Below are 17,977 nucleotides of genomic sequence, written 5' to 3'. Positions count from 1 at the left end.
GGAGGTCCACATAAAGACCAGAAATCTAAACGACCACTGCTCTGTTATATTAATATCTGGGTTACCCGCGTGTCCAGCAAAGTCTACTTTCTACACACACACACACACACACACACACACACACCCGCACCATCTTGGATTTACCATGCTGGGGAGCCTCTTAATTTGAAGTTATAAAAGCTTAATTTTAGTTTAAATATTTAATTTATTGCAAAGTGCCTCTTCTCGCATTTTCCAGTGTTAAAAGAATAATTTTTAAATGAAAGCAAAGCCTTTCAAGTTCAAAATTACTGTGGGAGAGTTCCTTCCTAAGCATGGGATTCAAAATAGATGGAAGACTCATTCCACTATTTCACTGCAAAAAAATAATCTTAACCTCCCTAAACAGGAGGTTGTGAAGAAGTTTATATGATTTTCTTTGAGGCTATTTGGCAAGGGATGGGTGGAAAAGAAATGTTCTGCTTACTCATTATTGCATAATACATTTATAGTAGCTACTTTTATTGTTAAAAGAAGCCAGGATTTGAATAAGAGTTTATGATGAGAGAACAAGGATCACGGATATAAGTATCCCATATAAGGAACTGGTATGCTTGAAAGTACATGCAATGCAGCCTTTCAAAGCTATGGCTCAGACCCGCAAACCCTTACTCAAGTCAGTAATTCCATTGATTTCAATAGGACTACTCATTTGAGAAAGGGCATGTCACAGGCCATGAATTTTTGTTTATTACCCATGATCTGTCCATGACTTTTACTAAAAATACCCATGACTAAATCTTAGCCTTAATTATAACACTTTGGCTAGGCCTGAGGGACATAGCCTTGACTCTTGTCTCACCTCTTCTGTACAGAGGCAGAGTAAGGTTTTTGGATTTCAAAACTGCATCACTATAAAAAACAACAGCAACATGTCCCTTCCCTGTTCACTGTGGACCGTTTTACTGGTATCCCATATAATTTGCTTATTTTTATACAGATCTGAGGTACATGTCTTCATGGCCATGGTCCACTTTGTACAAACATAATGTCTGAACCAGAATGAGAAATCTTACTGGACAGATCACTGTATATTTTGAGTAAGCAAGGCTAAATTGCAGTAATACTAAATTGTTTAATTACTTAATTGCTGTTCTACACATCTGGGTATGGAAATTGGGGTTCGGGGTGCAGGAGGGGGTGAGGGCTCCGGCTAGAGGTGCGGGCTTTTGAGTAGGGCTGGGGATGAGGGGTTTGGGGTGGAGGGGGCTCCAGCCTAGAACCAAGGGGTTCAGAAGGTGGATGAGTGGGGGGGGGATCAGGCTGAGGCAGGGGGATAGGAAGCAGGAGGAGGTCAGGGGTGCAAGCTCCAGGCAGCGCTTACCTCAAGCAGCTTCTGGAAGCAGCAGCATGTCCCCACTCTGGCTCCTACATGGAGGCACGGCCAGGTGGCTCTGCATGCTACCCTGTCCGCAGGCACTCCCCTTACAGCTCCCTTTATCCACAGTTCCTGGCCAATTGGAGCTGTGAGGGCAGCACTTGGGGCAGGGGCAGTGAACAGAGCCCCCTGGCTGCCCCTATGTGTAGCAGCCAGAGGGGGGGCCATGCTGCTGCTTCCAGGAGCTGTGCGGAGGGGCCCCTGACCCTGCTCCCTGGGTGGAGCACCGGAACGGGGCAAGCCCCAGACCCTGCTCCCCAGCGGGAACTCAAGGGCCAGATTTAAATGGCTGGTGGGCCATATGCAGCCTGTGGACCGTAGTTTGCCATCCCCTGTCTTAGATACTATAGTGATTCATGCTCTGTACATACTGCACAAATTAGATAAGTTAAAATAAAATATGCAGCACCTAGTCATCACATTTAGGTTTATTTAAACTACTGCCTGTTAAGTAACCACATTACTGATTGTTTTTACTACTAATGTATAATTCTGCAACAAAAATTAAAAAATCCTCTAAACATTATACACACACACACACTCCAAATTTTGAGTGGACAACAGCATTAAAGGGATAAGCAACCGTTGTATTTTTTTTGATCTATAGTGAGAATTGCTAAATTTAATTTTGCTACCTGGTTTTGCTCTGCTATCAAAATGTCTAGAAGACTCTTGACGGTAGTCACTACTGAATATAATGGTCTTCTGAACCAACATCTGTGGGTTTGCTTCCTTCAAGATGTCACTGAGCAACAGCGTATTCTTTCAATGTGCAAAGTGTTCTAACATTAAATAGCTGGCACTCCTCTACTCTATGAACAGCTTCTGCACTGGTCACTAGGGGCCGGGTTTTTTTTGTTGTTGTTGTTGTTTTTAAGTACATCAGTGCCTAAAGATGCAGATAGGAAGCTAGTGGGAACAGGCACCCTTAGCTGCCTACATATTTTACAAATCTGGCCCTTGATCCTCACCTCCCTGAGACTGCCTGTTGTCAGACCACCTGTAAGTGAGAACAGGAGGGTTTTTTTAAATTGAGAGCTCCCTGGGAAAAAAATTCGTACAATAGTGAAAATGACCATTTTCCTATCTTTAAAACAGGGGCCTAAAATAAGCTAAAGCTTGGGCTTAACCCCCAGTTTCTTAAGTTACAATATACAGAATCCAAGTAGTATGTTTAAAATATGCCCTTGGTATTCTGTTACAGAGCAGTAATTTATAGCTTGATTTCTTTGAGGACAAGAGAGACATAAATAAAAGAGTAAAGTACAATAAGCATTAATATTCTTTGTATCAAAATTTATGTAGTATTTTCCACCTTAACCAGAAATATGTAAATACACCTCATTTGGTGCATAGGGTACAATGATGTGTATGTTGCTTGGTGATTGGGTGTGGTTAGCTAGTTTGAAAATATGCGATCCTACTAAGAAATCAAAGTCCAGACAACGTGGTGTCCACCCAGAAGACTTCAAAAGCCAAAACCTAATACAAGGCAGTCAATGAGCAATCCATAGAGTTCCATTCCATCCCCATTCCCTATCAATCACTGGATTGCCAGAGACCGTCTTTTGTGGCTCAACACAAGGGAAGAGTCTAGGCACATAATAATGAAGCTGAATCTGTATTAGAACTACTGGATTATTTTATTTTATTTTTGTAAATTTCCCCAGTATAGACGTGGCCACTGTTGGTGATCTGTTGAAAACCCACCTCAACCATGCCTTCTGAACTGGCACTAAAATCTTCTTAGTCTGGCCTAGACTCATAGACTTTTCAATAGAAAAGTCATAATGTGGGCTTCAGGAGTAACTACAATTCCCTAAGGTCAATAAGACTTTAAGGGCAAAGGGCCCATATCCAATTAGCAACCCCCTAAAGCATTCAACCCTCTTCAGAACAAAATCAAGATTCTAAGTTCATCTACAAGAAAATAATTATTGAATGCTGATCCTACCTGAATTTAAAACTGGGCTTAATTATACATTGGGACCACTCTCTATATATTTTTAAAATACAGTGGGTTGGATTCTGATCTCAGTCAAACTACTGTAAATCCAGAATAACTCCACTGATCTCATTTTCTGACTGACCGTTACATTTTAAAACACAAGAACAGTCACAAAAATAAAAAACCTCACCCATTATCTTCATTGAATAGTCCACAGTTATGCAGTCTTGAAAGGGCGAGGCGAAAATAACTCTCTGTAAAGCAAATATTGGAAAAAGTGTTTCAAATGAAAGTGGTCAGTGCTTCACAGTGCAGAAATAAAAAGACACCACCTTGACTACAGCATTTTTAGCCAGAATAGCTTTTGCCCATTCATTGTCTGCCCAGAAAATAGAATCAGAACATTACTATAATCTAAGACTATACGTTAGTTCACAATACAGTTTTATTACGGCTTCTTCAGGATAAACAACTGCCCTACCTCTCCCACTCATGCCTGGGTCCGAGAACAGAATGGGATTCATGTACAGAGACTACAGATCTGAGACTACTAGACACAGATGAATACAGTATATACGGTGGACCAGACAAGAATCGCAAATGGCATCTGAAAAGGACCACTGTTAGCCATTTTATCTATCTAATATAATTGAACAGCTTTCCATCATCATTAGCATTTGAGTGCCTCAGTCTTTAATGTATCTATCCTCCCAACATGACTGTAAAGTAGAGAAATGATATTACCCTTATTATACAGATGGGGAACTGAGGCGCAGAGAGACTAAGGCCTAGAATTTTAATGGTATGTAGAGATTGATCCTGTCAGCATTGCAAGGCACTTATGACCCATTTTCAAGTGCCTAAATCCCATAGTCTTCCTCCCAGATTTTTAAACACTGTTTAGGTGCCTATCTATATCTTTTGGTGCTTAAACACTTTAAAAAAATCTGTCTATAGATGCCTAAGTCACATTTTATCCCTTTTGCCAGGTCATTTACAACTATGTTGAACAGCACTGGGCTCAGTACACACCCCTGGGGGACACTGCTAATTACCTCTCTCCATTCTGAAAACTGACCATTTATTCCTCCCTTTGTTTCCTATCTTTTAACCCATTACTGATCTATGAGAGGACCTTCCCTCTTATCCCATGACTGCTTTGTTTGCTTAAGAGCCTTTGGTGTGGGATCTTGTCAACAAATTTCCGAAAGTGCAGCTATACTATATACACTGGATCTCCCTTGTCTTCATCCTGCTTCTCTAACAATAGTATCTGTATATATTATATAGTACTGTACCTGAATAAAAAAAGATCCATTTAATAACTGATACTAAGGATGTCTACACTGCACACTAAGCCTGGACTCTGACTCTGGTTTGAGCCCAAGCCCCCCTTCCCTCCACACACAAATCAGGTCAGCAACCACTCAGGACCCAGGTCCTAGGACCCAGCTAGGGGGTGCATCAGAGCCAGACTTGGGTCCAAGCCCTGTCACTTTGCAGTGTGGATATAGTCAAGCTGCAGGCCCAAGTCAGAAGGTCTGCATAATATAGTACAGGCATGTTAGTACACCTGTGAGACACACGTCATCAACTGTAAATCCAGGTGTACAATGCAGTGTGGACTCAAGTACAGGCGTGGAAACACTGGTGTTCACAAGCCCAGGTCCCACAGACCTAGGCTTAGTGTGCTGTATAGACATACCCACTGATATAGCTTTCATTTAGTACTGTACGCATCCCTAATAAATACTTACCTGCTCTCTTTATTCCATAAGGTAATTCAATCTTATCATTTCCATTGGACAGTGCTAGTTGCATGAAGTCATTAACACATAGGAATGGATATATTTTCTGACCACTAAGAGATGGGGGAGGAAACAGAAAGTAATTTTAATGAAACACCCATGCCCATTTGAATCAACCAACAATACCAGCAATCGCTTTAAAAGCCTTTTAAATCATATTTTAAATAGCATGCTATCAGTTTTTTAGAAAAACTAATGAATGCATGGAAACAGCATAGCCCATGGAATAGGAAAAACGTCTTACAACGTAAAAGTATCAGAAGTTCAACAGAAAGAAAGTCAGAGAGACAGATTCTTTGCTGGTGTAAACTGGCACAGACCCATTGAAATCAATACAGCGGTACCACTTCACACCAGAAGATAATTAACCCCAAATTTGAGAGAGAGTCTGCAATATGCTACTACTACCACAATTAATTTTGGTTTAAAAATTAAAAACTCATATTCATACTGGAGGCAAAAGAGAGGAGAGCTAATGAAGGTTTTTAAAAAATTACACGAGAGGGATTTCTCAGAGGTTAACCAGATGCCCTGCTCTGAAGAGATCTCCTTGTGTTCTCTTTAATATGTTTGGAAGGTGCTCAGATTCCATGTGGCACTGCATCAGAACCTAAACAGAGGAGATAGGTTATCTGCTCATTCAGAGGCTCCTCAATAGCTGTATATCAGGATATATCACACAAAGGAAGAAACTGCATGGAATAAGTTTCCAAGTCAAGTCAAACATACAAATGGTAAATCCAAATCTATAAAGTGCTGAATACCTTCACCTTCCATTGACTTCCATGCACAACTTCCCTTCAATGAGCATTCATGTGATTTGACTTTAGTAAGAATTGAGGACATGCAGTGCCTCACAGAAGGTGCTCTACAACTTACAGGATTAGGCCTTAGATGAGGAGGTTACTTACCTGTAACTGGAGGTTCTTTGAGATGTGTGTGTGATGTTATTGACAAACTGTGACAGTACAGATCATTGCTGCAACCAGGGTCCTATGGTTGCACCAGGTCTTGTACAGAGGAGGCCAAGTGGCGTGTCTATGGTAAGATTGTAGTTTGCTGGTTATGATTATGCTTTCTGTATGTGTGTATCATTTTTGTATTCGAAGTTATGAATATTAGCTAAGTACTTGTTTGATTCTAAGGTCTTGGCTACACTGGTGCTTTACAGCACTGCAACTTTCTCGCTCAGGAGTGTGAAAAAACACACCCCTGAGCGCAGCAAGTTACAGTGCTGCAAAGCGCCAGTGTAAACAGTGGAGTACCTGCAGTGCTGGGAGAGCTCTCTCCCAGCGCTGGCACTGCGACCACACTCGCACTTCAAAGTGCTGCCGCGGGAGCGCTCCCGCGGCATCACTGTACGGCTGCAAGCGTAGCCATACCCTAAGTAGCCTCAGTGAAGCATTTCGTCAACTTCTTGAGGAAGGACTATTCACATTAAGTGCCCAATCAAGAAACACTTAATTGACAATGGACTTTGGCAGACACTAATCCACATATGAGTTTTCTGGGAACATTCAAACTAACATGCAAACAATGGCATCAGCCTGCAAAAAGCTGAATCATCCATAGACATGTGACTTGCCCAGGTGACTACAAACTCCATCTTGTTGAGGGGATTTCACACAGGAGAACAAAGGGGTTTCTACCCACAAGAGAAAGAAAGACTTTATAAGGCTCTGGAAACCCCTCCATCTTGTCTTTAGCTTGCACAAAAGATAGCCTCTCCACCCCAAAGAGATTCCTGAAAGAAACTGGAACAAAGGACAGTAACTATGGGGGTGTGACTGATTGCTGGACCCAGACTAGGAAGGAGTCTAGTCCATGAAAGAAGCTTATTGGGACATCTCTGAGAGTGAGATTTACCTGCATTTTGTTTCCTACTGTATTAGGCGTGGACTTGCGTGTTTTTGTTTTATTTTACTTGATAACTTACTTTGTTCTGTCTGTTATTACTTGGAATCACTTAAATCCTACTTTTTATACTTAATAAAATCACTTTTTGCTTATTAAATTGACCCAGAGTAAGTAAGTAATTCCTGGTGGAGCAAACAGCTGTGCATATCTCTCTATCAGTGCTATAGAAGGCGAACAGTTTATGAGTTTACCCTGTATAAGCTTCATATAGAGTAAAACGGATTTATTTGGGGTTTGGATCCCACTGGGAGCTGGGTGTCTGGGTGCTAGAGACAGGAGCACTTTTTAAGCTGTTTTCAGTTAAGTCTTCAACTTTAGGGGGATGCAGTTGAGATCTGGGTCTGTATTTGCAGCAGGTTACTGTGTCTGGCTCAACAAGACAGGGGTATCCCTGCCACCTTGGGACTCCGAAAGTTGGCTCAGAGGTAGTCTCAGCTCATCAGGTGGCAGTCCCAAAGGGGTTTCTGTGACCCAACCCATCACAGTGTGGTCCCTATCTGTATTCCGCCGAGGGTTTAAGCATGTGCACCAAGTGTCCAGAGCTAGAGAATTTGAAAGTAGTAGCATCCGTTGATCCATGCATGCGCCATTGCATTGCCTCATAGTTTCCTTCGAGGTGATAAAGGGCTGGGTGGACCAACTGTGCTCCAGTTCCTTCTCCACTGCAAATCAAACAGATCCATAATAGAGGGGAAGGAGGGTGGAACTGGAATACAGATAGGGACCACACATCCTAAAGAAAAAATGATTACTCACCTTCTCGTAACTGTTGTTCTTCAAGATGTGTGGGTCATATAGATTCCAATTAGGTGTGTGCACACTGTGTGCACAGTTGTCAAAGTTTTTCCCCTAACAGCACTCCATGGCGCTCCATGTATGACCCTGCTGACCCAGTGCCTCCTCAGCTCCTTCTTGCTGGTTACTCGGACAGAAGGGAAGACGGGTGGGTTTGGAATGGATATGAGCAACACATCTTGAAGAATATTTATGAGAAGGTGAGTAACCGTTTTTCCTTCTTCCAGTGATTGCTCATATCGATTCCAATTAGGTGACTCCCAAGCTTTAACATTGCCCTGCAACTGTAATTCATTCGTTGTCAGGAATTCATGCACGTTTGGGAAGACTTCAGTGTTTTCCTCCACTCAGCGAACCCAGAATTCCAGCTCTTTTTCATCATCATTGATTTCAAATAGGTGGTCTTACTAGGGATTCCATAACTCCGAGCCCACAGCCCTTGAAGTCCTAGATTTAGAGCATTCAGGCAAGAGAACATATATGACAAATATCCCAGCTGTGAAAGTGAGACTGAGTCATGCAGATAGTGAGAGTGTGGAAATGGGTGGTCTGTAAAGAATACCTTGATCTCAGAGTGAAGTTCAAAGAAACATGTCATGGCCTTGCCTCATGACAGCCATTGAACATCCATGTGGAGCGATAGATTGACGTGCTCACTTCCCATTTCATAACAGAGTGGAAAAGATTTTGGAATTGAAGCGGTGAGCTTTTATAAAGTTTCCCATCTTCACAGCATTGTCCAGTAACCCACATCTGGCATCATGGGGTCCTTATATTCCCCTAATACGACTGGCTACTAGCAGCACAATCAAGAGATGTGGCTCAAGCCTCGACCTCCATGTTACTTAGACTCCTTTTCTCCCTGGATGTATGTGTAAATGTTGAAAAATCAACTTTGGTGCCCACACAGTCCCTTCATTTCACAGGGACATCCATCAGCGTGGTCTTAGCATGAGCCTACTTACCAAGGGACAGATTTCACACCTGGCCAGAATCTGTCATCCAGTAGTCAATAGTCCTTCTGTTCTGGTCAGGATTTGCCTGTCCTTCTTTGAACACTGCCTTCACTGTCTTCAGCTGTGGCTCTAGGGAGTCTATTTACCCATGTGACATACCATGGACTTTCTGATGATAGTCGCTCCCTGAAGTGCTCTCCTTCCTTCAGTGGTGGACAGACCTGAGGCCACAGGTGGGCCACTATCACAGAAAAAATTTTGGTGAAGACCCATGAAGCAGTAGTGAGTCCAAATGGTAGGACCCGATAATGGAAGTCCTGAGGGCCTACCGTGAATCTCAAGAACCATGTGTGGGTTGGATGGATGTCTATGTGAAAACAGGCATCCTACATATCAAGAGCCATAAACCACATGCCTCTTTCTCTTTCTAGTGCCAGCATTATGGCTGCTAAGGTGAACATATGAAATTTGGGTTTGCGGATGAAGCGACTGAGACGGTGGTCCTCCTTCTTGGGTACCAGAAAATAAGTGGAATAGAACCCTATGCTCTGATAGTTCAGAGGAATGTGTTCTATCACCCCCCTTTGCAGTCGAGAGTCTACCTCTACAGCAAGTATGTTGTCATGGGTGTGGTCCCTGAGGAGGGATTAGGGCAGGGGATGTGGATGAGGTAGCTTTGTGAGCTCGATTGTATAGTCATGATGATCATCATCCAGGACCTATCTGTTGTTATTGCACTCCAAGCTGGTAAAAAAAGAGTGCTCGACCACCCCAAAGGGAGTGCGTCAGGTGCACAGCAGGAGGGAAGGTGGTTGGTGGTGCTCTAGGTGCATTCAGAAGTATCCCTTCTGAGAGAACTGAGTATGTGATGCTGAAGGCTGTCAAGGCGGTCCCGGAGGACGGGATTGTTGGGTCTTCTGTCGCTTGCAAGATGGTTCATACGGTCAGTGGTGGAAAAACTTGGGAGTCCTGAATCATTGTGCAGGTCGCAGATGGTAGAATTTTCTCTTGGGTGCAGGGATATAGATACCCAGAGATCATAACATGGCTCCGGATTCCTTGAGGGAGTGAAGAGAACTGTCAGTCTTTTGGTTAAACAGGGGAGACTCGTTGAAAGGGAGGTCCTTTACGGTATTTTGTACCTCCCGGTGGAAACCAGATGAATGCAGCCACAGTTTTCTCTGCACAACCATTTCCATAGCCATTGTGCATGAAGAGGTATCCACTGCATTTATAGCAGATTGAAGCGCTGTTCTTGTGACAAGTTTGCCCTCGTCCAGGATAGCCTGGTAACAGGCTTGATCTTTGTCAGTAAAGTTCTCCAATTTACTGAGAAAATTATATTTGGCCAGTAAGGCCTGGTAGTTCGAGATCCAAAATAAGAGGCTAGCCAACGAGAAAAAAACTGCAACCCAAAAGGTCCAGCCACTTGCCCTCCTTCTCTATCGGGGTGGAGCGTGGGTGCTGTCACCTGGCCCACTCCGTTGTTGCTTGGATCACGAGGAAATTGGATGGGAGGTGGGAGAACAGAAACTCAGATCTCTTAGCTCGTATGCAGTACCTTTTTTCTGCCCCCTTGTGGTTAGGTGTGTAAATGGCCAGGGTATGCCAAACAGTTCGAGCCAGCTAAAGAATGGCATCATTGATTGATAGAGCAACCCTGGTCAATACCAAGGCATGAAGGGTGTTCAGAAGCTAATGCTGCTTGTCTTGTACCTGTTCCAGTGGAATATGAATATCCTCAGCCACCCTGCTTAGGAAGTCCTGGAACTGTCAGGTGAGGGAGAAGCTGAGGTCACAGCAGCATTTGGAGAAGATGATGGGAATCGTTCCTGTTCAATACTGTCAGAACTGCAGAGTGGCTCATCCTCCAAAACGGGTTCCAAACACCTACTTGAGGATGCCCCAAGTGGGGACAGGGATGAACCTTCTCTTGCTGAATGGGAAGGTTCCAAAGGTGGACATTGAGGCCAGGACCCCCAATATGGCCAACAGGATGGATCCGGTGGATGCTGCAGAGGGTCCCATGGAGTGGAAAACCAGTGACTCCTCTGTTGGGGGAACGTGGGGTACCACCATGAAGCTGGTGGTCCCTTAGGACACTTGTAGTGGTGGTAGGAGATGCGCGGCCCTTGCACTTCATCCGAATCCTCCAATGATGAAAACTCAGATCCCAGTTCCAATGTTGGTACCGTTGGAACCAGTGGGCCATATAAACTATAGGTAAATGGGTGGAAGCATAAGTCAACTGAGGTAAGCCCTGGGTTGGAGATCGTACCTCAACAGGCACAGGCAACAGAGTAAAGCATGGAGATCTTGGTTCCCCAAGGGCAAAGAATTCATGTTGCTCCAGCGTCATTTCCAACCTCCCTGTAGCCAGAACTGGAGTTGAGGCAGAGGACTGTCTTAAAACCGACGGTTCCCTTGAGTTATGGGGGGCCGACTTGGAAGGCAAGCGTGGCTCAGCGCTCGGTACCACTGATCTGTGCAATTTCTTGTCGTTTGTAAGCCTTGGAACACACCGTTTCTCCATGGCTAGAACTCATGGAAAGTGTATCATCCTTCTTGGGCCTGGAGGAAGACTCACCTTGCCATGCTTATGTGCATGCGTCCTTGCCTCCTGACTAGGCCCCAGCACAGGGTGCTTAGTGCTAGTACCACCGGAACCAGACTCAATCTCCACGGTCAGAGTCATGCTCCTGGGATTCTCAGGCCAATGCACGTGGGGGGTTCCCTGGCCTGGATTTGACTGTGGTTTCATGGCAACCTCCATGAGGTGCTTCTTGAAGCAGAGAACTGGGTATGGCTTGGGAAGGACAGGCAGATACCTCACCTTGATGAAATGTGGGCTTCTCCCAAGCAGTAAGTAGAGGCAGTATTGGTGCTTGCTGCTGACTGAGAAGGAACACGGAAAGGAGGTGCAGATATTGAACCCAGTCGCCTTCAGCATAATCCAATAACTAGGCATGGAGGGTGGGAGGTGAGGGAGTATGGCACTGGTAAGCAGATTTCCCAAAGTCTCTTATCTCTTAAAAACAACTACTATACATTAAAAACAGTAAAAACCAGAATCAAACTAACTGTATGCAATTGTAAAACTGTTTTTATTTATTTATTTATTTATTTTAAGTTCATCACAGACTAGAGGACACTAGCAGCTCCAACTTGGACCAGGCAGTCAAGAAGAAACTGGAGGCACTGTCAGTCCACCCTGCCCTTTATCACCTTGGAGGAAACCACGAGGTGAAGCAAGGTGTATGAGCAGACCAACAGACACTACAGGCATGACTACATTTGCAGATATAGAGTGCTGTGAGTTAAACCCGCGTTAAGAGAATGCAGAAGGTAAAGTGCTGCAGTGCATCCACACTGACAGCTGCTTGCGCACTGGTGTGACGGCATTTGCAGTGGCATTGGGAGCGGTGCATTATGGGCAACTATCCCAGCATGCAAGTGACTGCAACATGCCTTTCAAAGGTGGGGTGTGTGTGGAGTGTGACAGGGAGTGTGTGTGTATGTGGGGGGACAGAGAGTGGGTTTTTGGGGGGCCCTCAGTGGAATGCAGTTGGGACCATCACTCAAAGAGGATGAAAGCATTAAAATGACAATGGAGAAATGATTGGTGAATATTGTCCTAAGGAAGGAGCCTACTGTAACAGTTGTAAGGACACACAGGCAGAGCAGTGTTCATTGGGACTTGTTAGTGCAGGGCTTGCTTTTATGTTTTTCATTTAATAAAAGACTAAAAGACTGCAGAATAAATACTTCCATCATAGTTTAATGAGTCAATATTGCTACTTCCTAAAACAAACATCACGATTTATTAACATTAAAAATATATTTGACAGAATAAACATTCTTCTCCATGGAAATCTTTAGTACAAGACAAAAGATTTATACGATCTGAAGAGAAACCAGAGAAAAACAACAGAACAAAAGAAAACCATGGAAATAACATAACTTATCTGAAATAAACAGGCTAGCCTAGATATGACACCAAACCCTACAAGTCAATATTATTATGTCGCTTTAGTAATAAGCTTTACTGTTCACGGGCAGATGGAACTTACTCCCTGCAAAGTGGACCCTAATTCATCATTCTGTGATATGAACACACCTGGGCTTCTTTTCCATAAGGTTAAAAATCTTTTCATCTCGCCAATCTAACAAGTGACATAAGTGACATAAGTGGAGGCTCAGACCCTTGTAAATCAGCTCCATAACGTAGGTATGATAATTTACACCAGCTCAAGATCTGGCTCAGCATCCTAATTCTACTCCTGGGGGAATTCTGCAAGACTGCAGAAAACACCCTCACCCCCTAATTCCTGCAGAAAACAGCAGGGAAGCAAAGGGAAGCCGCAACAGTGACTGCAGGCAGTGGGTCTGGGGGGGGGGGAGAGATGCAGTGGGGAAGGAAGGGAGGGGTGGAATGGGGAAGGAAGGGGGTGGAATAGGGTAGGGGGAGGGGGATGAGATGGGGAAGAAAAGGGATAGGGGAATCATGAGGGGGAGTGGGAGCCTGGCATGCAGCATCCCCTTAGTAGCAGCTGGGGCTCCCCCGTTAAGCAGGCCCATCAAACTCTCCCCCTGACAAGCCCTACCCCCCCTATACCTGGACCGCTCCAATGAGCCCCCCACACTCAGACCCCCACCCCACTGAGCCCCAACCAGCTGTACCTGGACTCCCACCCGATCAAGCCCATTCACCCAGCACTCAGACCCTCCCACTGAGGCCCAACCACCTTCACCTGGATCCCCTGCATAGTCCCATTGCCCCTGCACCCGGAACACCCCAATCAGTCCCTGTGCACCCAGATCTTCCACTGAGCCACCCATACCCAGACTACCCCACTTCAAAACCTCTCCCCCCACACTAAGCCCCTCCACACTTGGATTCTGCTGGACTGAGTCTACCCACCCTTACTTGGTGCACCCAGTGCAGAGGGGCAGGGCCTCGGGGTGTTTCTGGGGCAGGCCCAGCCCTTGCACTGTGTCAGAGTCAGGTGCAGCCTCACTGCCAAGTCCCTGTATCAGGGGAGGTGGGGGCTTCATGGTGATCTCCCACCTCAGTGCAGCCAGTGGCCTGTGCTCCCCACTGCCATGGCTGGAGCCACATTTATTTATTGACAAATAAAATTTGCAGAAGTTTGCAGAAGTTTAAAATATTGTGCACATAATTTTTATTTTTTTGGTGCAGAATCCCCTCAGGGTTAATTTAATTCTTCTTTTCTTTTACCTCTCAAGTTACAATAAAACCAGAATACCTGTACTTTTGCTTCCTTAAATGGAGTAGGAGCTATTGTGTTATGCCTGAAGATGAGGCTAATCAAACATCCCTTGTGCACAAAGGGGAGATGGAAAATAAACCATCGGTAACCCACTTTTTTAGTTCATGGAAATACAGACATTAAAACTCACATATTTCATTCAAGGTGGAATTAATTTTGACTCATTTGATGCATTGATTTCCACAATAAGTTGGAGCTCCATCTTCAATGTGATGTGAGTTTCAAGAATGAAAGTATACTTCCATTAAAAGACAAGCTGAACAGAAACATACAACTGAGTCCAGAGGTCCTTATTCAGTCCTAAACTGAGCTGAGATTTATAGTTTAGATTAAATTCATCCAGTATTTTCTATGCATACAGTGTCCGTAAGCAGATAATTTCCCCAAATATATGTTGTTCAAAATTTACCCAACAAATTTTATTTTATTTTCAACTCTATGGATTGATCAGACCATTCACCATGTGTACTCAAGTCCATTTTCACAAATTTGAGCTGTGGTAGTTTGAAATAATACCATGTAACTAATCCTGTTTCCTGATTGGATGAGCACAGTTTTGGCGCATTTGAACGAGACAATTCCACTGAACAGTAGATATTGCCATAGAATGTTAAGAAAGCACCTCCGACCGTTAGACCTTTAAAGCTCAAATCAATACCCACTGAAGTCAGCAGTCATAGTTCCCCTAACTGCAGTGAGCTTTGGATCAGTCTCTGAATGCACAAAAATCTCCCTGGATTACGATCTGAGTAACATCTCGAGTAAAATTCTGTCCTCAGTTATAGCCATGCAACCCCACTGCCTTCAGTGAAGGTAGAATCGGACCCGCTCCTCTAGCCTACCAATTGGAGTGTGATGGGTTTACAGTTTGATTTTTAGAGATGCAAAAAGCAACTGTGGAAGCACAGATCACTGAAAAATCAGATGAAGCCCCTGAATGATTGAGTTCTAGAGACAAAGGCTTATTTACAGTACAAGCAGGGAAAGCTGTTATACTGTGCGTCTCCATTATGGAAATAAATTCACTATTATTAAATAATTAAATACAATGATTTATTCACTACAGATTCATAAGTATTCTCTGGCTGCTTTGTGCTACCCTAGTAATGTAAACTGATCAGACAGCTGCTTTGTGTTGACAGAGTGGCATAGAGCAGCTTCTGTGTACTTAGGAATCTGACCCTGAGGGTCACATCTGATCTGGTAGTTAAGATGAAAAATATTAATGGTCAAAATGTGTTGATAACTAAAATCTCTTTTCAGTTAGCACATTCCACCCACAATTTGGACTTACTTCCATAAAGACTCAAATGGTGGGGCCGATGAACAATTTTCTAGTCCAGATTTTCTTTGTGTAGCTATAGGCGGCAGTCTAAAAGAAAAGAATATTAAAGAATTGATATGAATTGAACAGGCAACTAAAGCAGGCGGCAGTAACAGAGAAATCAGCCCATTCAGAATAAAGCTTGAGGAATAAGGCCTGGATCCACAAAAGGGCTTAGGCGTTTGCAATACTGAGCATTGCAATGCCTAACTTTTAGGTATCTAGAAAAAAAAAAATCACTGGAACAACACTGGGATCCACAAAATCCAAGCTAGGCACCTTGGCTCCCCATACAGAATGGGGAGAGATAGGTGGAATGCATTCTAAGACACATAAGCCAACACGCTAGGCGTGGTGCCACCTAAGATAGCCAATAGGAGACACTGACAAGAGGGTGTGTCCTAGCCCTCCTCCTCTCCTGGAGATAGGCAACTAAATCCAGGCTTCAGGGAGGCGCCTATCTCTGCTAGTGATCAACAATCAGGAAACCCTCTTCTGGAATTAAGTGGCTTACATGCCTAAGGATACATCTACACTACGGGATAATTCCGAATTACATTAAACTGGTTTTATAAAACAGATATTATAAATTCGATTTCACGCGGCCACACTAGGCACAGTAATTAGGCGGTGTGCGTCCATGGTCTGAGGCTAGCGTCGATTTCTGGAGCGTTGCATTGTGGGTAGCTATTCCGTAGCTATCCCATAGTTCCCGCAGTCTCACTCCCCACCCCTTGGAATCTGGTTGAATCATGTTCGCAGGTGGTTCTGGGTAAAGTCGTCAGTCATCCTCCTCCGGAAAACAACAGCTGACAACCCTTTTGCGCCGTTTTCCCTGGATGCCCTGGCAGACGCATATGCAGGCAACCATGGAGCCCGTTCAGCTTTTTTTTTTTTTTTTTTTTTTTTTACAGTCACTGTAGTGTACTGGGTGCGCGGACAGAGGCGATACTCCAGCGCTACAACAGCAGCATTCATTGCTTTGCATGATAGCAGAGATGTTACCATTCGTTCTGTACTGTCTACTGCCGGAGTAAACTGGCAATCATGACGGTATTCTCTCCCCTCTGTACTGTCTACTGCTAATCATGAGTGCCCTGGCTGAGATCGCCGGGGCGCAAAAGCAAAACTGGGAATGACTCCCAAGTCAATCTCTCCTTTATGGTTTCTAAAAAAGGTCAGTCTGCCTAGAATGGGGCAAGTGTACTAGAGGAAGTGTATCAGAAGCACAGCTGCTCGTGTCAGTATTCACAGGGGGTCCCCTGCAACACCCACACCGTTGCTCCCTCCTCTCCCACTTCTGGGCTACCATTGCAGTGTCCGCCCATTTGTGTCATGAAGTAATAAAGAATGCAGGAATAAGAAACACTGAGTTTTTTAGGGACATAAAATGAAGGGGAGGCAGCTCCCTGTGCTATGATAGTCAGGCAGTACAGAATCTTCTCTTACACATGAAAGGGAGGGCTGATTGAAGCTCAGCCCCCAGTTGCTATGATGAAGACGGTTACGCCGTTCGTCCATCTACTGGAGTGACCAGGAATCATTCTGTTTTACCCAGGCGCCCACCCGCCAGCCAGCCTGATCTCAGCAACATGTTAGTATTCAGCAGTTATCAACACTGGAGCACTCAGGGGTTCATAAGGACCGTTACCAGTCCTACTGCACCATCTGCACCGGAGAGGGGAGAGAGCAAATACTGCACTCACTGCTGCACATCGCGTCTACAGCAGCATTCAGTAGACAAGAGTGACATTGAAAGAAGTCAAGAAATGATTTCTTTCCTTTTCTTTGCACTGTGGGGGGGGGAGTAAACCGAGGAGCTATTCCCTGAACATGCCAGACAATGGTTGGAACCTACAGCATGGGAGTTCAGCCAAGAATGCAAATACTATTCGGAGACTGCTGTGGACTGTGGGATAGTGAGTCCTCAGTACCTCCTCCTCCACGAGCGTCCATGTGAGTCTCTGTTCCCGTCGCTGTCACACAGCACTGTGTAGCCTGGAGATTTTTTTCAAATGCTTGGCATTCGTCTCTGTAACGGAGCTCTATAGAACAGATTTGTCTCCCTATACACATCAGATCCAGTATCTCCCGTACGGTCCATGCTAGAGCTCTTTTTGGATTTGGGACTGCATCGCCACCTGTGCTGATCAGAGCTCCACGCTGGGCAAACAGGAAATGAAAATCTAAATTTTGCGGGGCTTTTCCTGTTTACCTGACCACAGCATCCGAGTTCAGATTGCTGTCCAGAGCGGTCACAGTGGTGCACTGTGGGATACCGCCCGGAGGCCAATACTGTCAATATGCGGCCACACTAACCCTAATCCGATATGGTAATACTGATTTTAGTGCTACTCCTCTCGTTGGGAAGGAGTACAGAAACCGATTTAAGGAGCCCTTTATATCGATATAAACAGTGTTGTAGTGTGGACGGGTACAGCGTTAAATCGATTTAACGCTGTTTAAATCGATTTAAACGCGTAGTGTAGACCAGCTCTAAGACATTTCTTGAGAGAATAAG

The 17,977-nt window shown here is 44.5% G+C and overlaps 1 protein-coding gene and 1 pseudogene across 1 annotated transcript in view; both read right to left on the bottom strand.

Annotated features, from left to right (window-relative positions):
* Positions 1-17,977, bottom strand: part of ST3GAL6 (ST3 beta-galactoside alpha-2,3-sialyltransferase 6) — a 77,081-nt gene that overhangs the window by 22,354 nt on the left and 36,750 nt on the right. Inside the window, exons 4-6 of the mRNA XM_032804633.2 lie at positions 15,427-15,504; positions 5,123-5,226; positions 3,556-3,619 (exon numbers count right to left, since the gene is read on the bottom strand). Of these exons, the coding sequence (XP_032660524.1) occupies positions 3,556-3,619; positions 5,123-5,226; positions 15,427-15,504 (246 nt within the window). The remainder of the gene's footprint in view (positions 1-3,555; positions 3,620-5,122; positions 5,227-15,426; positions 15,505-17,977) is intronic.
* LOC116838997 (U5 spliceosomal RNA) lies at positions 12,652-12,761 on the bottom strand (annotated as a pseudogene).

The sequence above is a fragment of the Chelonoidis abingdonii genome, chromosome 1, assembly GCF_003597395.2.
Source record: "Chelonoidis abingdonii isolate Lonesome George chromosome 1, CheloAbing_2.0, whole genome shotgun sequence".
NCBI classification, from domain to species: domain Eukaryota; kingdom Metazoa; phylum Chordata; order Testudines; family Testudinidae; genus Chelonoidis; species Chelonoidis abingdonii.
This window is presented reverse-complemented; position numbering and strand designations above follow the sequence as displayed.